This window comes from Platalea leucorodia (assembly GCF_965183815.1).
Source record: "Platalea leucorodia genome assembly, chromosome: 11".
NCBI classification, from domain to species: domain Eukaryota; kingdom Metazoa; phylum Chordata; class Aves; order Pelecaniformes; family Threskiornithidae; genus Platalea; species Platalea leucorodia.
The window spans coordinates 14962200-14985865 of NC_138833.1; the positions used below are offsets into that span (position 1 = coordinate 14962200).

At 42.0% G+C, this 23666-nt stretch overlaps 1 protein-coding gene across 1 annotated transcript in view; it reads left to right on the plus strand.

Annotated features, from left to right (window-relative positions):
- The window catches only part of FSTL4 (follistatin like 4), a gene marked incomplete at both ends in the record, with an annotated part of 237664 nt that overhangs the window by 14233 nt on the left and 199765 nt on the right, over window positions 1-23666 (plus strand). The window contains 1 exon segment of the mRNA XM_082323870.1: window positions 4647-4680. Coding sequence (XP_082179996.1) covers window positions 4647-4680 — 34 coding nt within the window.

The following is a 23666-nucleotide window of genomic DNA, read 5'->3' on the forward strand; positions in this document are numbered from 1 at the left end:
GCTCTAACAAGCAAAAATGATCAACTGCTGGTTTAGCATTGGTGTAATAAAGCTAAGCTGAACTGATCTTAACAGAGAAATTGGTGTTCTTAGTGTAGTGGTGGTTCTTCTAAGCTTCCTGGGCTTCACTTTTTAAAGGCATTCAAAAGAAGCACCCCAAAGGGCATACACCAAGGCACTGAATAGGACTGTCCAGCTAACTTGAGTTTGTTCAACCACAGGAGAGTTGAAGCCAAATCTTCCAATATCCAAGAGTGCAAAAAAACCCATAAATTCAGTGGAGACTGAAATAAAATACAATATTTGAGAAAGGAAACCTTTGGCCGCAAAGTGTTTTGGTAGAAATTGGAGCCTGAGCTAGGAAGGTGCTATGTGCTCCCTGCAAACAGCATGATGCCCCCTTTTCCATTGGAGTCAAGAGATGAGTGGCCTCCTGCTTCAGCAGCAGCAGCCTGCTCTCCCTGCAACAGGGATTTACGGGAAGAGCAGCATTGCTGTGTTGTGTAGTGCACAATGTTCTTTGTGGCTGTACAGGACAAATGTAGATATATTTTTATACAGAGGTATTTAAAGGTTTTATTTACACTGATACCAAACAACCTGACAGTGGTTTTGCTGCTTGGATCCATCACTAATGGTTGTCAGTAAATCAGTTTGCAGCACGTTGGCTATCAAGCACTGTACTATATTGTGTATTCCCCCTGTGTAGTTGTATTTTAATGCTGCACAATGAAGTTCCTCCCCCTCCCCGTGTTTGTTCTGAATGAAATCTGATTCTTCATTCCAGAAGTGCCCTGCTTGTCTGTGGGCCCATGATTCAGCATTAATCAGGAGCCTATAACACAAACTGGCTATTATGTCTTGGCAGGACATCTAGATGCTGTCTTCTGAAAGACTGACATTCCCTTTTTGTAAGAGCAGAAAAGGACTTTGTGCAAAACAGTTGTTAAATTGCATAAGGTTCATGCAGGGGTTTGACGTGCAGCTATGGGGGAGCGAAGCTGTGTGACAGAGGGTAGTGGACTGTATTTCTGATTTTTTTTATTTTTATTTTTGCCCCTCCTAATCCAGGTAGGATTAGTAATCGTAGTTAATGACACTGTATCTGCTCTCATATATTGACACTGGGTTGTTTAGGCTTTTGGAGATGCGGTTTTTCAGTAGCAACATGTCTGGTGAAAAGCAATACTGGAGCAAACATACTACATTGATTTCCACATAACAATGATTAGGCACTTCAGATACAGAACAGAGGGGCCTTTTATTCTGTGTTCAATTAACTAACATTAAAAGGGAGGAAAATAGGTGCTAAAAGCGAACCTTGACAAATAAAACTGTTGTATCGCATTAATGAAATGCTATTTAAAATGGTATTCATGAAGAAGCTTTGTAGAAGGAGTGAGAAATCTGAAACAAATTTTTCCCTTCAAAGCATATGATTTATGCTCTGATAAAATTAGATTTTTAGTTAAAGGAATTTGCAGTCATTAAATGGTGCCCATGAAATAAGTCTCATTTATAACCATCTGCTTTATGGTTTCTGCAGAAAAGTATTCCTCCTCAGGCTATGCATCTGAGAACTTTAGTGTCATTTTTATCAAAATAGTTTGGTTCTCTGCTAGTAACATGATTAAAACCTCTGTGTGATTTTTACTTGAGAGCAGTATCTTACACTTCAAAGAAAAGGTGACTACTCCTTTTTGTGAAGAGATTGCCCAAGTCATAGCGTGCAGCACAGTGCTGTGCCTGTGGCCAGGCTTGCTGGTAATGTCTCCTAGTGGCATATTAGATGACTAATAGAAAGGTTTTATGTTCAACACGCCCTCAAGGAGAAAAATTAGCATAGTTTCTTCTTTTCTGTGCTACAGATGAGAGAAATGATTTGGCTGAGGCAAACTAAGAAAAATGAGTCCTTACCATAGTTTCACTTTACTAAAGGGATAGAAACCATAGTTGTTTCTCTACCTGGAGCTGATGCCTTTTTGGGGCTGCTCTTTAAGCCCTGCCGTGGTTGCCAGGTACTCCTCCTATTTTTTTTCTGAAATGTCAAGTGTTCTCAAAGCCATTGGTCTTTTCTCCATGGAAGGGGATGTTTTGGGGGACATACCAAGTGCTGGTATTCTCCCAGGTAATGAGACGTGATGACTTGCAGCCTGACCTCACATTCTTCCTTTGCATTTCTAACAAGCTTTTCCTCTGAATCCTGCATCTGTTTTTTGGCATAGTTTACATTCATTAGAGCTTATAATTATAAGGGGAACAGAGTAAAAGAAGGGAAACTTTGAAGACCATCCTTTGTTTTTCACGATGTCTGTGCAGTTCCTTTCATGGAAGTACCAAAAGGGTATTTAATACAAGTGAGCTGACACTTGAATTTTTTTATAGAGTGATTGTCTTTTTTTTCTTTTGATCAATGTAATACTTGTAATTAGTTTTAGTGTTTCGAAGCTTTTGAACTGCAGAGAATTCAAGCAGCTTGTTAAAGTGAGGGACTCCAGGGGAACTTTAAAAGTACTCTTTCCTTTTGCATATATTGCATGTACACGGGCTTAATGATAGCAGGCTGTATCTGATTTTTTTTATCCCATGCCCCACCTCTCAAACTAATATTTTGAAAAGCTCTGAGAGGTCCCTGGAGTGTAACTGTCTACACAGCTCAGAGCTCTGCTGCCTAAAGAGGATAAATGCTTTGAAGTCTGTACTAATCCTGAATGCCATTTTACATATTTCTCAAGATCACTGAGGTAGCATCCTACAGGGAATAATGACTTAGTATTCTTATAAGCAAATACCCATTTTTTTGTTTATCCCCCTCAGTTGACTTGGAGGGTGCCAAGGAGACCATTTCTGCTGTTCTGAGCCTTCTTGGTTTTGGCGAAATCTGTGTTTTCGAGAAAAACAGCTTGCTGGTCACTTGTAGGAGAGAGAAGCAGCATCTGCTGCCTACACAACTGGTGACAATGGACGAAGTATAAATTGTCACCATGTTTGAGCAGAGCTGGGCCAGGAGATGTGTGATGTGGTCTGGTCCCCTGGGCTGGAGGAACGCCTCGCTTGGGGTGGGCCCTGCCGGCACCGGGCCCTCGCTGGAGGCAGAAAGGAGCATTTCTGTAGGCAGCAAATGAATAGCTACAACACTGTTGTGTGCGATGTGGGTAATATTACATCCTTGAATAAAACACCTCATTCTAAATTACCCGATGCTGTCTGTACTCAGGTGAAGGAGGTAAGGCCTTCAGGAGTTAGCTGAGCAGGTACTGTTACATCCATAAGCTGATTTTTTTTTTCCTTTTGTTTATTTCTATCTTCTTACACTTTGAAAAGCTCTGTATTTTTTTAATCGTGTGCTCTAGTGGCAGCTTTCTGTATTTTCTATTAGCCTGTGGCAGGGCGCTCCATACTGCAGAAGGGGACTGTGGATATATTTCATTAGATGCATAGCACTATACTTTTAATTCCCTTTGTCTAAACGTGGTCTGCAGGGAGGTGCTTTATTTTTTTAAAAAAAGTGAAAAAGTACAAAAAATCATCGTAAGCATCAGGTGGGCCAGAAAGCTCAGATGTCTGGGGAGGCCATGTGTTATTTCCCTATCAAAAGGAGGAGAGAAACAAACCTTTCTGTTGTTTCATTCTCTGATAAACAAACATCTGAGAACAGTGAGTGCTAAGGGAATGAAATGAGGTTAAACAAGGCACATCCGCAAGAGTAAAAACCTGCCTTTATGAGCTTTTGGTGGGGGTCTAGAGAGCTTTCTCCTCTTCCCTGTGTCTGTGCTGAGGTGGGTACCACGGTGGAGGCGGTGCTGGGGCCAGATGGCCCTTTGGGGTCTTCCAGGTTTAAGTTTGTACTCAGTGGGGTTAATCCTGCATCATCCATCCATGGGCACTGTCCAGGTCAGCATGACTCCAGGCAAGATGGTCTTTCAGCGTCCTCCATGATTCTGCTATTTTTAATACCAGTTGCAAGAAGTAACTCGAATGATGGAAATTATAAGTATTTGTAATTAACCCATAAATAATGTTACTGCTTGGAATTAAATATTTATTCCTCTGGAGTCTCACCATTAGTATAAGTAGATAGCGTTGACTGGGAATGCAATACCCTTTGAGACTTTATGCAATGTCTTTTTAAAAGAAGTTTCTTCATTAGAGATGGTAGTGATGCTTTGCAAGAAATAGGGCAAATTATGTAGGTGTGCAAAGATTGAAATGAGCCCTCAGCTTTAAGCATGAGTAGTCCGGTTGCTTTGAAATTATTCAGGAATTTGAACGAGTCTGTGCTAAAAATATCTGTAATGGCTCCTCCTTCCTCAACCCTAAATCCTTGGTATAGTAATAATAATCCTCCTAGCCACTCCCTTTTAACATCAATACAGAAAAATCCATTTTAAAGAAAGATAGTGTTCTACCATGTAACTTATCACAGAATGATGAATCATTTTAGGTGATATATTGATCCATTAAATATCTGCGGACAAACCGAAATGTACGCTTGTAATTACAACTCAGTTATTGTGTAAAGCTTCATAGGTGCTTCTCTGGGACAATGGCTAGTGTTTTTAAGGGTTTCTGTTCATTCTGCCTTTGAGCAATTCTTGTATTTTAAAAAAAAACAAACCCACAAAAAATTCTCTTTTTCCTTATAGGACTCCAGAAGGTTTGAAGTTACAAGAAGAAAAGGTAGGAAAAAAATAGTTTTCTTTCGATGTGTGTGGTTGTATTGAGTATTCTTGCAGTAACTTTTTAAAACAAACATGAGTTTACACACTTGAAAGAGTGTACTGCTGTGGGATTTCAAAGAGACTGCCTCCTAACGCTTGCCTGACAGTTCTTAGTGTTGCAAATTGTAGATTTTTTTTTTTTTTCAATGAGAAGTTGCTCTTTCAGCACAGAACTGCATGATTGTATTGGGGATGCAAGTCAAGGTTTGTTGGGTGCTGGCAGAGTATCTAAACTCTGACCCTGTAGCATTTCGGGGAGAAAAAGTTCCAGATAAGGCCTTCCATGCATCAGCATGCTGCAAATCCACCCAAAGGTGCAGCAGCGTTAAATGCGAGTCGTGCCGGTTCCCTGAGCTCAGATCCTGCTCCTGTAACTCTTTTGTGTTAGTAACTAATTGGCTGCTGCCGTGAGTGGCTCTTTGATGGTTCCCGGCAGCTGGGTGAGAATCGGCCATCAAAGAGCTCATTCTGGTTATCATTAATTTTGATTTTGTTTAGCAGATGTTTTCCAGATCAGGCAGTTGCTTGCCTCATCTGTCTCGGTATAACGTGAAGCGGGTGGTACTCTCCTGTTCAACAGATTAATGCATTCCCCTGTTTTGTTCCAGCAGCTGCTTTAATTGCTTCAGGCATCCCGTATATTGGGAAGAGGTTGTAACTACCACTGTTTTACTGCATAAATTAAAAAGGGTCAGGTCCAAGGGTAACTTTTCATCTAGGCAAATAATCTCCTTTTGGTTTTTTTGTGGTTGTTTGTTTGTGGGTTTTTTGGTTTTTGTTTTTTTTTTCCTGTGAGGCTGAGGCAGCAGAGCATCCTGAGGAAATTAAATATATGGCTGTTGCTAAAGGTGAAATCTGTTTAGCTCAGGTTTCCAGCATATGTGTGTGTTTGGTCAAACTTCTGCCACTCTTCCTGAAGAAATCCAGTTTTATTGGACTTCCCTCGATCTCAGACTGAGGAGGGCTCTTGGATGGTTCAGGGTTGCTTTGAGATGCAGAAGAGCATCTTGGCATCCTGGATGTGGAGACATTTCAGTCATGCTCTAGCTATAGAGTTTGTGGTGCAGTTCATCATAGACATGGAGACTGAATCCAGTCTTATGGAAATGGACTTCAAGAATAAAATTTTGTGGAAATACCCCTAGTCCTGTTTCAGATATGATTTGGGTCTCCAAAGTTTACTTCCCAGTGAAAATAACCAACACCTACAAGAACTTAAATCCATCAATTTTTGAAAGCAGGACAAGAACTAGATTTTGAGATCAATGCCTCTAGACACAAAATTTCCAGACTCAGGCTGATTTCTCATTGCATTCACAGGATGGGTAAGACTTGACTTCCATTTGGAGGGGTGAAACCATAGCTTTTTTTCAGAAATAATTGACTATAATGAACTTCTCTGTCAGAAGGCTTTTTAGATCCATGGATGGAGTGAAGGGGATGGTAGTTAGGGAGTTAAGGTCTAGAGATAAATTAGGCTTACACCCACCAGTGCAATCTGAAAAACCAAGTATGTCTGAGGAACTGCAAACTCCTCAGAAGTCAAGAAGAAAATGCTAACAAACATGGTAAATACATCTTGGTCACAAAAGCCTGTGGATTTGTGGAGCTACCTGGGGATTTTCAGCAATTATTAAGTATCTTCCTCTCCGGAGTTAGTCCTCAATAGCGCCTATAAAATAATTCAACAAAAGCCTCCTTCAGAAACCTTTTCGGTATTAAAATGTGTGCAGAGCAGATACCACTCAGTGCTAGGAGAAAAAAAAAAACCAGGAGGGTTGAAATGTTTGTTATGCACATGAAAGGATTTATTATAAATTTTGCGATATGGTATGGTCTGATTTTAAGATTCAGGCCTTTTTTCCCTAAACGGTAATTTTTGTGGATAATGGTTTTTACCTGAGGAAATTGGATGATTGGAAAATGTTTGAGGGTGGGGGGTTATGCTTGTTGCCTTCCCTTGGTGGAAGATTTGCTTTCTGTTGAAAAGCTGAAAAACTTTGGAACTTAAATATCTAATAGAAACCAGCACAAAGGTGAGAGATGCGACAAACTTGCTTTGTGCCTGCTTTTATTATCCCATGCTCATGGATGAACCAGGATAATTAAAAAAGAGCTTTTGGTGAAAGGAGGGGCAATCCTGGCTTATGCTTCTCAGAATTTTTCTTTTTCTTTTTTTTTTTTTTGGACAAAAGGTTTGAGTCCTTTAGATTGAAAGCAGACACTTTTCTTTCAAAGGAAACAAAGCCTTGATTGTCGTCAAATGGTCCACGGATAAATACTAACTCGCCGTACTTATTTCCTTCAACAAATAGTCCATTTAATAGACAGTTGATGGTCAGTTGTGCTGGGTTGTGTTTATATTAGATGAAAGAAAAAGATGTGAAAACACTTTCTTCCTTTTTTTAGCTGTGGATGAGTGTAGTTAAACTGGGAGGCTTTTGGTTTCCAAAGTGTCAGGACTACATATGCTGGAGAAATTTTGAAGCTGCTCCAAAGCCCATTACAGTCGATGAATGGCTTTCCTTTGACTTCCGTGGGCTCTAGATCAACTATAATTACATGATCTTTTAATTGCTGTGGTACGGAGGGGAGATGCTTCCCTGACTGCAGTTGGCAGCCATCTTCCACTGTGATGTATGAAGACTGATTTCCTTCTGAATTTAAATGGAAATGGCTGCAGATCAGTTTTGTTCCTGGGATGCCTAACTGGTGTTCAAATATTAGCCTTTTTGACTAAAAATGATCTCTTATCCTCAAAATCATTCTGATAGTTGATTAGAAGCTGCAAGTATATTTTCCTAAATTCAGTTTAAGCTGGTTAAGTTGAAATTTTGCTCTTGGTGGGTTATGCATATGACCCACTGCAGTTTCCATCTGCATCGTGCTCATGTAATGGAAAACAGAATATGGTGTGAGATGCCAGATTTTGTGTTGCTAGCTTTAAAAAAAAAAATGAAAACACAAACTCAAGAAAACTCAGCATGTGGTAAACAAGCACAGGATTTGAATACCATCCCTTTATATTGCCCTTTTAAACTAAAATCGGGGGCCAAGTTAGAGCAGGCAGACCTTTTTTCAGTTATCCAGTCTTCTCTTGTTTCCCATTTCTATCTAAATACTTTTCCACTATTTGCTGTGTACGTTTACATATGATTTCAGGTGTTAGCATTGTTGCTGGTTCTGATGCACTAGCTGCCCTTAGTGCACAGGAAAGGGGAACGGAGCAAAAATGTTAATAAACTGCACATCAGCTGCCCAGGACAGTGAAATAGTGCAGGAGAGCAGGTGGGGAAGAGCAAAACAGGAGTACGGAGCCAGGAAAAGCAGCAGTTTGTGCAGATCAGGTGGACACAATAGGCATTTAGTGAAAAGGATGGAGAATAGCATGCAACAGAAAATGGGGAGACCTGAGGATTTATGGTAAATTGGAAGAAGCACTGGACCAAGCTCTGAAGGGAGCACCTGTAAGCATTTGGCTTGACAGTGGCAGGGCTTAATTTTAGAGATTGGTGAGTTTTCACTGTGTAATGCGCGTAGATGAATGTGTGATACTTGTCTGTTGCTGTAAATTAGACCACACAATTTATGTATATAAAAGCCATATATATTCATGTCCATCAAATTCCCCATGTCTAGCAGAACAGGGCCTCTAGTGGTTTTCCCAACTATTTTAGTTGCAAGAACACAGGAACTTATTCTGCAGCTTCTGGAGCTGACAAGTGGTCCTACTCCACGGCAGTGTGGGGCTAAAGGATGCTCAGTACTAGAATAAATTGTCTGCTGAGTATAACTCTATGCCCAAGTGTATGTATAGTCACATTAAGCATAAAGAGCCAGATCTTCAGTAGATACAAATGAGCAAAGCCATGCTGAATTTAATGGACCCCCTTTGCTTTTTGCTAGCTGAGGATCTAGCCCAAGCACTTAAAACTTTTAATTTGTTTTTATGTTGCTCGCAGTCATCCATTCAACAAATTAGTGTCAAAAGATGCTTTTGAAACCATTCAGCCAAGAAATGTTCAAGCAGATTGCTTCCACTCTGTTTGTCCATATAATCTTATTAAATGAGATGCAACTCCAGATTTAGTCAGACAGATGACATCACACTACCATAAAGATATGAACTTTAACTATCTGTTTTGAATTAAAAGGCTGACTCCTCTCTGAAGTATTCACAAGCTCTGTATTGTGCATGCCCTCTTTGTGTTTATATGTATTTATTCAGGATACACAATCCTCATTGTTACAGTGTGTTTCCTAATCACAGTGAGGAGCAATAGAATAGAGGTTTCCCAAGTTGCCATAGTTTTATTGAAAATCTCTGGGGCTGCATCAATTAGCAGTGGTGGAGGATCCAGCCAACAGCTTAAGAAATATTTCATTACTTGCCACTTGAAATCAATTCTTATGCCCTAGATGAAAAACTGACTCATGGTTATAAAACAGTAATGCCCTTCAGAAATTCTGTTCACTTCATCCTTTTTTCTTGCACATTTCAAATTTCTACCTATCCATGGAAGATGAAAGGCTCTCAAAACTTGGCAGGAATGGCAAATGTGTCTCCTCAAATCCTTCATGAACACAATGAAGTGATACCATATATGATATGTATACCATACCAGATATGTGTATCGATATGTATATGCTATGTACATACAGAGTTGGCATGTTCAGAAACACACCAGCTTTATCTTCAGGACATGCCTCAAGTTCAGAGGATTGGTTATACCTTAAAAATACCTGTTTTGTAGGATCACAAGTAGGAATAATTTCCATGTTTATTATACTGATTTTAAGAATTACTCAGCCTTTACTTAAAGCAAAGGTTCATGTCTCCATCCATCTCAGCTGCTTTGTTTTCAAAGAAATTTTAATTATCTCTGGCTTTTCAGGGCATATGTTGTCAGTGAATGGCACTCTGTTACCTGGGGAAGGATATTTGACTGGGTCAGAATATTGAGCTGATGTTTAGCTCCTGTTTTTCTAAGTTTGAGAAACTTCAGTCCCTCAGCATTTTTTTTTTTTGTAGCTCATCCCACTTGAACATTGTTTTTCAGATACATGATGCAGTGGGGATGCCTAGTTTTGCAATGTTGGCAGGGGATTAGGTAGAAATAATGAAGATAAAAATACTTTCAAGCAGCTGCCCAAGGTATTTTTTAGCTTGGATTTTATTTTAGAGTCGGGCTAACTGGGGGCGGGCAGCAAAATTGTTTACTCCCATGCATTGATCAGCAATGGTGTTTGTTTATAACTTGACATATTTTGTGGTTCTAAGTGACAAGAGTTAGCAGATGGAGTAAAACCACGTGGAGGGGGAAGAACCCCAAATAATCAACTCATTAGCTAGTGTTAGGCACAGTAGTAAATTAAACAGTAATACAGATGCTCCTAAACAGTCTTACTATAGCTGTTGGTATTGCACACAGGTGTATGGGACTCTAGGCAAGGACAAGTAGCTGCAAACACTGAGCAGTGAATTGCAGCTCAGGGAGTTTCTGAGCAGTTTTCTAAATCAAACAGTGCTGGTTCTAGTGGTCATGTTTGGCTTCTAAATGACTTTGTTCACTCAGATGGATTACTTCTGAAAATGTGAATGCAGCCATGGTTTAGCCCAGCTTTGCCAGCAGACATAGGAAACCCATTGCATGCCCAGCTCTCGCATTGCTGGAAGCAGAAGTGTTTTGCAGACTTAAGGCTCTTGTAAATTGATACATCAGTTCCTGTAGTTAAGTACTTTGGGGTAGGAGGAGGAATGAATTCAGTTCATGGCAGAATGGGCATGAATGTTTAGTAAGTAAATAAAGTAGTATGTGGCTTTGCTAGAGCAGCAGATTGACGGACCTGAAGGAGTTGAAATGAAAACTTCTTGAGCAGCAGGAAACCAGGCAGCTGTTACCAGCAGCAAGTTGGAGGAAGGACTTGTAGCTTGTAGGCAAGCTTAAGAAGTGGCCAGACTTCAGTTCCCTGGGTGGGGAGAGGGAGAAGATAAGCCAGAGAACTAAGAGACTGTGAGGATTTACAGGGAGATGGAAAGTAATACATATGTACATTCCATACTTCATAAATGGGTATCCCCAGTGCAGAGTGCTGAGGCTGGATGTGCCCAAAGGTGCAACTCTTTTTCCATCTGAAAGCAGAATAAACTGTGCTGGTTTGGCAGCTGAATAAGCTGCTTGTGCTGCTGGCGCTGGCTGCCACACCATGCTGCCCACTGCAGCCCTGCTCAGCCCTGTCCCACCTTTGAAGAAGTCCCTAATTTGAGTGTGTGGGGAACAGCTGGAGATCAGTCAAATTTATGATCTTTTGGCACACAAGGGAAGTTACTAAAAGAGAACAAAAAAAAAAAAGTAGGGTGCTGCCATTGCCTGCATTCCTTGTATTTGGTATCCATGGGTGGATATTGCACAGTAGTATCAGATCCTAAAACCAGACATGTAGAAACCTCAAACTGCAGTCAGCTCCACTGCAGGATAGTGGAAGATGCTGGCGTTGTCCCTCAGTGATGCTCCTTTACAGCAGATAACATGGGGCACGACCGTGCACTGACCTGTAGTGATACAATAGCCTTATCTGCTGGCATGGTCCAGAAGGCTCCTTGAACTACTTCGTGCCTAGGAGACTAGAATCACTTGAGATGTTCAGGGTTTTTCACAACCAATTATATCACACGTGAATTGCCAACTTAAAGCTGGTGACCAAAATACACACCACGAAGCCAACTTCATCAACCCAGTTTCTTGGAACAGTTAACAGCAAGGCAGAGTTTACTGAACAGACTTTTGGCTTCAGGCTATGCAAGAACTTTATGTCAAAAGCATGCAAAAAAAATATACAGCAATGTTGAGGAAGGCAGCAGGACACATGTAGTGTCCAACCTGGAAGGTAAATCCCCCCCTGCTCATTAGTTCATGTTATTTGGGAACTTTGGAAGATAGACGAGCGTATTTCCTGGAGTTAGAGGTTTGTTTTCTGGTACGTGCCAAGCGCTGTGTCTCTCGGGGCACTTCTGGCAGTGTCTGCCCCATGCCCATGTCCCCCAGCATGGCATGTCAAGGGCCTGCTCTGTGATCTCAGGGAGGAGATCAGTCCCAACAGGTTGTGGTGCTGTGCTGGTGGTGCTGCCACCAGCTCCTGCCTGAGATGGATGACCTCCTCACCAGCTCCAATGCCAAATTTTGATGAAGACTTAATAGAGAGATTAGTTTTATTCCACAGGGCAGTCTCTCCCTCTCCCCCTGCCCCCCCCCCCCCCCATCTCTCCATGCTCCACAGCCTGTAAATTACCTGTCTTTCCCCAAGAGATAACCACTTTAACATTTTTTTTCCCTTCTCTAACATCCTTTGACTCCACAAGCTTCTCTACTTTTTCCAGCTAAACTGCATGGTCTTTTGGAAGATACCACTTAGTCCTACAAACCTTGTCTTGGCTGCATCTTCACCCCCCCTTCCCCCCCCTCAAGCACTTCTCTCCAGCTGACCCACAGCAGTAAAGCAGGACTGGTTTGCACTGGTCTTTTAAGACAACCTGTCTTTAAGAATAAGAGAAGGAGAGATTTTCAGACAAATGGGCTTTTGTTGGCTTAAGCATCCTTAGCAGCAGCCAGGTTGAAATTCAAAGTGAGATTTGAAGTCTTGTTGGCTGTTGTTCCGGGTGGTGCATTGCTATTTGTATGAAATACTACTTTTCTGTCCAGCCACATAATTCTGCTGAAATACTGTTGTTAACACAGAGCATTGCATGATGTGGAAGCCTGTCCTGTATGGAGAGGGCATATGCTACTTGCACATAATATTGAAAGGTGCAAATGCATTGGAAACCCTGAGTTTTCAGACCAGCTGTAAAATCTCTTTGTAAGGACTGAATAAGAAACTGGCAGCAGATGTTTCTGATAATGGCAGTATAATGTAATATGCAAATATTCTCCAACAAGTCAGTTTATACACCATGTCTCAGCAAAATAAGTAACTCAGACTTTGAGCCAGAAAACCCAAAGTCCAGGATCATTTATGGGCTCAATCAGGTTTTTGAGTCACAGTTTTTGAACATGCTGCTAGTCTACTTAACGTGTAAGAGGATGGTATATTTTCAATTACAGAGTTATTAGGTTTAACATGCCATTTCTTCCTGAACTGAGCTTTAACCATAAGGCAGAGCAATTAGGTTAATATTTTCAGAGCTTCAACTCACTGCCCAAATATGAGATAAAATAAGACAGAAATTACCCTCTCTGTGCTCTCTTAAGTCAGGCATTTATAACCAGGTGGCCACAGCCTTTACCTGTGGCAGATGCAGCGTGTTGAGGTGTCAGCCTGGGTTAGCCCAGCTGGAGTGTTGTGGTTTATGGTATGGGAGGCTCTGATGGTGCTCTGGTGTCTTCTGGAGGTGCCTCACTTTGGCAGGGCAGTGGCTGAGGGAAGCATCAGTGGTCCCTGCAGTAGTTACCTGTGAGTCCGTTATCATCTTCCACCACATCCAGTTCCCACCAAACCTCGCAGGATGTGGAGAACGAACCGTTCAAGTGGTTGGTCCCTGGCTATTGCCATAGCAAATACTCTGCTTAAATTAGTGGTTTTCCAGGGGGCTCTGCTTTGCTTGTAAATGTTTCCTTTAGACTTTACATTTCCAAGCAAGATTTCAGCTCAGTAATTATTGTGTGTCAGTATATTTTTTAATAAGAACTTATGAGCCTGTGAAATGGTCCAGTTGTTCTTGTTGTTTGGGAAAGAAAAATCTACTGTGTGTAGAATAATGTAATTACTTTTCTAAAGGAGTTTTTATTATGCACCTAACCGCACATTTACTGTACTTGATAGACCAAAATAAAACCAGAACAGAATGAATAAGCCATTTTGGTCCATTGGGTAAATAAAACAGCTAAAGTGATTATAAATATGTATTTAGTCAGCAGAGCTGATTGGCGACTCTGCAACTGCTCCAGTGTATGAGATAAGTAATCCAAGTTTAATAGCCTTCCATAAATATTTCCTTGTTTGTCACGAGGCAGTAGTTATTTATCCATGCCATGCTGCTTGTTTGTTGTGTTTGATGAGATCTTTTGAAGAATATTAGAGAAGTTTGTTGTTTTGCATATAAGAGAAGCATGGGCATTATGTGTGTTTATGAAGTAGCACAAGAGCAGTCCTCCTATCTTGTCCCCATTGCCTTCTCCTTTCCATCCTTGCCTCTCCCTCACAAGTAGTATGTCTTTTTGTCACTCCTTCTACACTTTCAGCTTTGGTGAGGTTAAAATGTGCCTTGTTTCTGCTGAACTTCTAATTTCTGTCTGCTAAAGTGGCCCCAAAGATGTGGCATTCAGTAGGGCTGAATCTCAGCTTTTTCTAATTGAGTGTAAAACTGTTGGACACATATTATGAAACTCATCTAGTAATATGTTTTACCAGTATGAAATTAGTATGCATCAAAAGTGATCCTGGACCTATAGACTTCAAAGCCTGTTCCTTCCAAAGGCATAAGTTGGATTCTGGCTTTTAAATTTGTTCAGCATGGTGGTCCGGCTCTGTCGAGGTGATCAATAAGTGTCTGTTCCTGTGGTTTGCTGTGTGCAGTAGTTGGTGGAAAGGCCACAGCTGAAATCCACCTTGAGCAGCCAGCAGATAATAGCATAAAGTTATGCTCTTACTTGGAAAATAAAAAGTACGAGAAAAAGTGCCGTGTTTTCTATCCGCAGAATTGGAAGTTTTTCAAAATGTCACTTCTTACAAGATTTCAATTTAGTTTCTCATTGCAATGGCAAAGCAGGTGACAATGGCACGCAATGCCCCTTCTTCTATTTGTTTTGCTTCTCCCATTGAAAGTCTATGATGTGAATTGCCTATAATATGATTTTTTCCTTTACTTTTCATATTTGAATGTTTTAAAGAATTTCTTTTCTCTGTTACTTAAGTTAGATTGTTTTATTATCCTAAGTTTCCTGTTGTTTTCCATAGTATTCTTTCTTTGCCCATATTTATTTTTCCAAAATTATTAGTTTTCTTTAAATTATATAATAGTCATATTTAGGTTTTACTCTTATTGCCCATTAAATACAGAAGTTCATCAACCGCTTTTAGCAGAATCAACATTGTGGCAAACCTTATTCCCTGGGAATAGAGTCAGTGAAGCCAGAAATTGGAAGCAGCCCTATGCAGCTTCTCAGCTGTTATCAACACGTCCAACTCTGTTGGCACCCATGTCAATGAGGGATGATCCATTGCCAGAGACATTTATACAGGAAAAACAACAGTTTGTGAAAACAGAGGGTTGTTGCAATTAGAGCAGATGTACCACTGAGCATGCGAGGTGACTGCTTCTGAACCCCAAGATGCTGATGGGACTTGCCTTAGTATGCAGGAGTCGGGATCCAGGCTATGTCTCAACACTGTTCAACAATGAAATAACTATATGACCCATATAAAACCCTAATAAAGGAAGAACTCCATTCTCCTAAGTATATAATAATGCTTTAAATGGTGAACCTGCAGCAGCCAATAACTGAGCTAAATTAATGGATGAGCGCATGAGCAGGTCTGTCTGATGGGAGAGCTCATAGCCTCTTCTCTGCCCTGTTACACGCTCCTCAGGGTGGCTGGACCGGTGTGCTGCATTCCTGATGCTGGGAGTTGGAGTAATGCATGGCAGCCAGAATCATAGGAAAGCTGGAGAGAAGGCTTATGCCATTCTTGCAAAAACAAGGTTGTTTCTGCCATCGTGACAGAATGAACTGTCCATCCTGGGCTGCAAAATGTACTGGCTATAGGACTGTCACAGCTTACAATGGTCTGTTGGTCTCAAAACCAGTAAGGAGCAACTCCTTACTATAAGGCACAGCATGGGGAATAAGTCAAAGCCCTTACAAAGTACACTGTCCTGGAAGCCCTGACTGCTCCTCAGTACTACAAGGCATCTTAATTAGAGGTAAATCTCGCATGGAGGTAGCAGTAAAGGAGCAGAGACAGCAGAAAGCCCTCTCTTTTCCTTTTGGAAATAAAATAAATGCTTCCCACATTTGGAGATTCACATTTGAATGACATCTCTAAATGTGTTCAAAACAGGTCAGCTGGATTAGAGGCATTGCTAAGTGAGTGTTTTTGGTAAGTCACAGAGTTTGCAATTGCCACCGGAACGTCCTAACGCGTCTCTGGGAAGTGTGCAGGTGCTGGCAAAGTAATCAGGCTTTGAGTGAACTTCAGAAAGGTTTCTGTTCAGATGTGAGACATTCCTGAAAATGACTCTTTACCACCTTTTAATATTTACCCAATATAAATAACATCACCAGAACAAATCCTTGCTGATCTGTGTATCAGGCATTGCAATTCTCCCTTCGAAGGAATTGCGTTCATCAGGGCTTGTTTATTATAGCTGAGCTGTATTCCCTCTGATTAGAGGACCCCATCATCTTCCAGACGTCTTTAACTCAGCACCCTCTAGTATCTTAAACAGAAAGAATAATTACAGCCCTCTGTCTTTTCTTTCACCCCTCTGCCTTTCCATCAGGCAGAAGCTCTAATGTGATTATTCACAAGATGATGTTTGTTCACTGGAGGGCGAGAGACTGGTCTTGTCATGAGAACAGCGCTGCTGGCCTTGCTGAATGCCTGTGCACAAACATAGACTTTTGCCGTGGTTTTTCTCTGTTTGGGAAACCTGAAGGATTATTTTCAGTTTCAGATATCACAGCAATTAATAGTGGGAATGACATAACTGAAACACATTTTATTCTATTCATTTAACAATAGGAACATGATGAAAATCATTAAAAGTATCCAACTTATTTTCCTTTGTATGGGGAAACTAATATTGGCTCAGTACTTTAATGATGGAGTTTCCATCTTACTTTTGTGGTTTTGTAGCAATAAATTTCAGACCTTCCTTAACCCAAACCTGTTGTTCATTCTTTCAGTGTATTCCCATGGGACAACATGTTTCTGTCAAAACAGCAATACAATTCCTTTCAAGAAGCTAACTGGAAGCAGGGAAGAGAGCGGAGAGGGGAGCGTGGCTCCGTGCGCGCGTGTCCCCTTTGCTGATGTGCTGATCGGCAAGCAGCTGATATTAATGGCGCTCTCCGGAGAGAGGCAGCTCTAGCGGGAGAGCCATTAATATCCAGCCACTCCGTCGGTGGGAGCTAAGCATAGTGCACTTATTTAATTTAGACATTAAATCTTTTTCTTAGCACAAACACACACTCCTTTGCTAGCTTAAAATTCTCCTCTGCAGCTTTGGAGACAGAGCTTTTGTCTGCAAATCTGCTCTTTTGGGAAGGGCTCTGAGGAGGAGGTGGTGGGCCCCCGAGAGCTCTCCTGAAGCCCTGCTGACCCGTGCTGGCTGGTTACTACTGGGGCAAGCGGCAGGGACTGTGTGTCCTTGGTGGCTCCAAGGGCTTCAGATCAGTAAGTAGTTGAAGGTAGATGGTCAGAACTGCTCTGTTGAGTTTGCAATTGAAAAAACAAGCAAAAAACCAACCCCAAACTAGATGTTTTTAGCTCACCCTTGCAAAATCCCATCTGCAATGTGTAAAGAGGCGCCCTGTAGTTTTACTTGTAGCTAAAGTCCATATAAGCAAGAATAAGTAATACAGCTAATAGTTACTAAAACTGGGACTTGTGCTGACTTCTTCACTATGAGGGTGGTGAGGCACTGGCACAGGTTGCCCAGAGAAGCTGTGGGTGCTCCCTCCCTGGAAGAGTTCGAGGCCAGGCTGGATGGGGCTTGGAGCAAGCTGGTCTAGTGGAAGGTGTCCCTGCCCATGGCAGGGGGGGTTGAAATAGATCTTTAAAGTCCCTTCCAACCCAAACCATTCTATGATTAAGTACAGCCAAGTTCTTTTCTAATTTCTGGTGAGAAGCGATGAGTTCAGGTTTTGCTTCTTCATGAACAGAGATGAAGCTAAGCATTGTCTAGATCCATGGTGAAACAAATTCCTCATAATCTGATGCTACGCATGCTGCTGTAAAAATAAATGTGTTATTTTCCACAAATACCACCTATGCTAGTATTTCTTTTTAATTACTGGAAAGATTGCTGGTGCCACTCACAGTTTCCCTTCAGGCATGCCGTATCGCAAAAAAGATCTGAGGTTTCCAGGAATATACCCATGAGCTACTGGGAAAGTTCTCTGAACACAAAGGGTTTCGTTTCATTTGACAAGATTTGGTTAGTCCTTGGAGAGAACACACAAACTTTCTTTTTTAAATTCAGATAAAAATCTGTTTTCTGTGCTGATTATCTATCAGGCACTAGATTATGAAAGTCAAGATTTGTAGGGAGAAGTAATATCTTTTATTAGGCCAACTGAGATAGAAGGAAGCCAGGGAAGCTGTTGAGCACAGGAGCTGTTCATCAGGTCTAGAACATTAGTGGCAATCATCAGATACTGGATTCCCTCCCTTTATTCTTGAACAGAATTTGCTGGTTTTAAAGTTACTGTAAACACAGTCTTTTTACTTGCTATCAAAATCTAATTATGTGTGTTTGCCAGCTGTTATGATAAAAATGGCTTTCAGGCCTACCATCCTTATCTCCCTTGTCTGTCTGTTTTTTTTTTTTTTTAATCTTTTCTTTTTGGATGAAAAAATGTTGATAATTTTGATGGAGAGTGTTTAATGTGACACTGACTGACTGTAGGACTTAAGACTGTGATCTGGCAGCGGAGGCTTTGGGGGTACCCTGTCATGGTGGGTCATCGGAGGAGTCAGAGACTGGCATATTTCTACTTTATATTTTAGAATTTAGACTTGATATTTTGAAATTTTCTTTTTGCTATGGTGTGGACGGGGACGCCCTGCTGTGAGTGTCCTCTAGGGTCAAGTGATAAGTTCATACCATCCTCTAGAGCGTGGGGCCAGGGTTCACATCTGTCTATGGGTGATGTGTGGCGTAAGGAGCAGTAAGTGCTGCTGACTTCTCGCTGTTGCACGAAGCAGGACTGCTCTGTGCGGGGATGCCAGCATGGGGGCTGCAGCTGAGCAGCCAGTGTGTAGCACAGTCTCTGCATTACCTGCCTGGAGTATTATTTTGCCCAGAGTTAGATCTTATCTGAGAGTTAAGCTGTTAGAAATGAAAATTCGCAGAACAGATAGTCAAACAAGGATGCGTTTGTCAGGGGGTGACACTGCATTTGTGGATCCCAGCTCTTTTCTGCAGCCAGGCTGTCCCCCGCTGCCAGCTGGCACCAAGTGCAAGTGTTTTAGCTGCAATTCTTTACTTGTTTCTTGTCCCAAGACCTCATTCAGGATTTAATAGGAATTAATTCTGATAGAAGAAGTTAAAAAGTAATAATCACTTCTTCAGTCATGCTCTTGGGTATTTTTTCCCCTAAGATTTTCTTCTTCTGCATCCTCTGATAGGAAAAAACACATGAAAACATGATCACTGGAATGCGAACATCACCAAAGCTGGTACAATTTCCGAGATAAAATCAACTTAAAACTAATTATCATAATATTTAACTACATAATGCTAGCAGAAATGTCAATCTCATGTAATCCGATAGTCATGACGTGTCTTTCACTTACAGAATGGTACCAAAGCCTTTAAGTCTTGGTTAGGGTTTAGCTTGTCACTACCTGCCAGTGGCAGTCTGTCATCATTGCTGATCCAAGCCTATTGACTTTGATGAGCTCCAAATAATTAAAACTGTGTGCATATGCTAAGAAAAAAGGCAAGAAAGTTAAGTAGCAGAATATCCTCCAAAACTGGAGTATAGCTTTTAGTATTTTCCCCTGTAATTGGGGTCATCTAGTTTGCAAGAAAGATGTGAGCCTCTGAGGGAGAGAAGCTGGTATTAGTGAGAATTGCAGCCCCACAATTATTTGTGTAATTGTAATTACTTGTCTAAAAAAGGAAGGGTTTTTTTACATGGTGAGAAGAAAGCTCTTCTCTCCAGGTGGGACTAATCTGTAGCATGTTTTTAGCACATCCTCTGAAGGAGGAAAATGCACAGGAAGGCGCTTCTGTTACCATTTCTTGCTTCTGTTTATATTTTATTTTAGATTAGGAGCACATCAAAGTGGCCGATACACTGAAGGCTGTGAGCCATGACCCTGTCCCTGGCACGCCGTGTCTTTCTAAAGCTTTTGCGGAAGCAAACCAAAATACCATGAATTAGACTCTGTTGGTGCCTGAGAGGCTCCATCTATTCTGGTACTTCCAGTAGCAGAAGCACAGAAGAAATTTGAGAGTTGTTAAAAATACTCCTATTGATTCCTGGAGCTATATTAGTCTGAGTGATTTGGTATGCTTTACTTTGTGTGCAAACCTCATTCAGTTGCTATTTTTTGCCTTTGTCATGATTTCAGTGAGGCAAATTTAAAAGGAAAGTAATATCAATTGATCTAATACAAGTTGTAAGTGGAAAAACAGGCACTGCTTTGGAAACAGCAGCAAGGAGATGCTGGCTCCTCCGGGATGCTGGTGCTCTGATGCTTTGTCCTGTATCAACACTACTTGTGCTGAACATATGGATTTACTGGATTTGTGTTAGTTATTTCATCGCTAAGTTGCTTTACTTTGGCAAGTCAGGCTGTAACCAATAAGTGAACCCTATCATTTGCTCTTAATGGGTTTGGAGGCCCTAAGATGTAGCTTGACTATTATGAGCCTAATACCAAGGGCTGAGTGTCTCAGATTTAGAAATAATTTAACTCCTGTTCACACAATTTTGAAAATAACAGGAAGTAACAGGAATTTCTTGTATCTTTACATTGACTATATATATGTTCTCAGATGGATTTCAGCATTTTATATTGATTGTTATTGACTATTGGGTTTTCACCCTGAAAGCTACTGTATTATCTTAATCACAGCAAGTAACCTTTCTTTTCTCATGTGTGAAATGGGGATAACACTAAGTAAAGTTAGAAACATTGCGTGGGGTGGTTGAAGTATTTTGGTATCTTTAAAATAAAGCTGTGAAAGAAACTGTGTGTGTGTGTGTGTGTGTGTGCCCGTGATGTACTTTGCTCTGGCAGGCAGCAGCTTTCTACCCAGGTGATGCTGTGTGGGTCAGTGACAGATCGAGGCAGCTACAGCAAGCTGCTAAAATTATTGATGGGTTGGGGACCACCACGATGGTTGGGTCAGAACTTGCCTGGCATTGATGTATGGGGTTTGAATGTTCCTCAGCAGCATCACTTGCGCTATCTGCAGGACATGTGTCTCGTATTTAAGTTACTGGAACAGGAGGGGCTGGGCAGGCTCTCACTAAGACTGTTGTCCCCCGCTGATGGGAGTGCAGGAGGAATGCATGTGGCAGGACTGGGGCTTGCCTAGAGAGGTTCCCTGCCCCACGAAGAGCTCTGGACTTGGGGGACCAGATGAGGGCAATCATTCGCTGTGCTCCTCTGGTCCTTCACCCAGCAGAGCTCCTCTCCCTAGCATAGTTCCTCCATTTATAGCCTGAAGTGTGCCCGATACTGTCAGATATTAAATGTAAAATTATATGGACATATTAGGTCTTTGGGAACCTAACTACAATGAAAAAAATGAGGCTGTTTATTTCTGGCCTTGCGTTGTACCCATCAGTGGTGCTGGAGAGTGTTGGGGTTGGCAGTGGCTGGGGTGGAGGCTGGGTCTGACCCAGGTTGGAGCAGAGGTCTCTGCTGCGGGGTCTGCCCTCAGCTGCACTTCACCTCCTGCAGAGCCTGAGCCTTCAAAAGCGCTGGTTCCTGCTGTGCTTGGACCGCAATATTGCATCACATGCGGATGGGCAGAGAGTGTGATTCTTCAAGTCTCTTAAGAGCGAGCTTTAAGGCTCTCTTCTCTGGAAGTAAATTTATTGGCTAAAGGAAAGTTGAATGGGATCACTTGTGAAAGAGCAGCAGCAGAATGAAAAGGCTGCCAGGGAGCCTGCCTGCTGCCGGGGAGGCAAACCTGACAGGAGGTGCAGGAGGGTCAGGGAGAGACAATTTCTGTCCTGTGGCAATTAGAAGGGGTGAGAGGGGGGACTGGGTGGAACAAAAGAGAACGAAATGCTTTGAAAGAAAAAAGCCCTAGGTCTAGTCTGGCTTACTGATCTAAATCTTGACTGAATTAGTCATTCATGGAGGTGAGGCAGTGACTGCAGGAGGCCAGGAGCCTAGGAGATGGATTTGCTCTCTGCAAACGTTATTTACTGGGCAGCTGCTGGTGCTTATTGGTGCTTTCCACTGTTTCTCCTATGTGCATATTTGGGGCAGGTGGTTTTCCTGTTGAAGAACTCTGACTATTGCAAAAGAAAAAAGCTTTGACATCCTTAGGTGCACTCATCAGAGCAAATCTAAAGGGAAGCCCAGGGCATTTTAGCATCAGCATGCTATGGCAGATGTTGGCATCCCTTCAATGCTGAAAGACTGCTGTGTGCGTCGGTCCGCAGGGTATTACCGGCCTCACTTCTACATGGGAAACCTGTCCTTCTGCCCTAAAGTCCCCTGGAAGACGTGGCCTCCTTCCCATCACCCTGCAGTGTCGCTGTGGGCCGGACCTGCTCGTGGAGCCCCCTTTGCTCCCTGCAGCCTGTGCTGATTGCTGCTGTGTCTCGCCCCTCCGGCGGCAGCGGTAGGGGTTGTGTGCCTGGCTGTGTTTGCAAATTTGGCCTTTAGCTGCTTGGTCTCCCGTTTTGTTGACGACTGGAGACATCATGCAGAACATACAGAATGATGCGGTTGTGTGCAATGAATATTAGTAAGTGCCTGGTTTGTGTTGTTGCTTCAGCCAGGTTTGAGAGACAACCGTTGTGGTGTTTATGTTACAGAGCCTCTGTTGGAGCAAGGGCAAGCTTAAAAACTGACAAAATTCAGCATCTCAGCCAGTGCCTCCAGGACCAGCACCCTCCTGTCTGTAAGACATCATTGTGTGCCCTTCCAACAACCCTCCCGGTATTTAATTAAAAGCACCAAATATGCTGGAGGTGGGGTATCTTTAGAGGAGAACTCCACTGTCAAAGTCGGTATGACTTTTCTGTTTAGCTGTGCTGAATTATTTTTGATAGATGTTTCTGTGGTGCGGACCAGCCTCAAATGACTTTCCTCTGTACCTCGTTGTGATACACAGCTCTGCGAAATAGCTTCTTACCGCTCTCTCTGGGGAAGGCAGTGCTTTACATTGAGCGAGAGATGAGATTGCAAGGTCTGCACTTATCTTCCTTAAAAACAAATAAAAAACATTTCAACAGCCCGAGGTAACTAAATGTTACTCTGGTATTTTGTAGCAACTTTTTTAAATAGAGGGAGGCTTTGTTAATATCATAGTACTGAGGCAATACTCTACAGCTGACATCTGCAAAATCTCTTCAGTTTTGTATTTCATTATTTCAACAGATCTTACTCATCCCTAAAGGTTTTGGTTTAGTCTGAAGAAAAAGCAGATGTGCGTGCGTGTGATACAGAGTTATGAAAGAAGAACATGGGTATGCATGCTTGCTTTTTCTTTATGAATAGGAGATCCAGACAGAAAAAAAGCTATCGTTTCACAACCATCTGTGTGCTTCCATTCAGTTAAACTAAGGGACCCTAAAACCTGTGGGTGCAGGAGCCAGTGCACAGGGTGCCAGGGATCGGGAGCTTGCACGTGTGACTGCATCTACTGTAAATGCAGTAATGCTTGAATGAGGAAGACATGGCAGAAACCGGCCTGCCTCTAAGATTTTTAGTACTGACTGTACAGGATTTTGCTCCTGGTTGCTTACCTGTAGGAGGTGGGAGAAAACTGAAGCCTTTACAGATTTGTCTGTGGTCATGGGGAACACGGGAAAGGGCATGTGGCAGCATGGGCAGGAATAGATCATGAGCACAGCTCCTTATCTAGAGCTTGTGAAGATTTTTATCCCAAATAATTCATCCTGCTCTGTCCTTCCTATCTCTCCCTCAGCTTTGCAAAATGTATGTCACGTACACGGTGTCTCCCTGCTTGAGCCAGTTATCTGGCTCTCAACAGCTACTTATTCTTTCAAAGTACTCTATTAC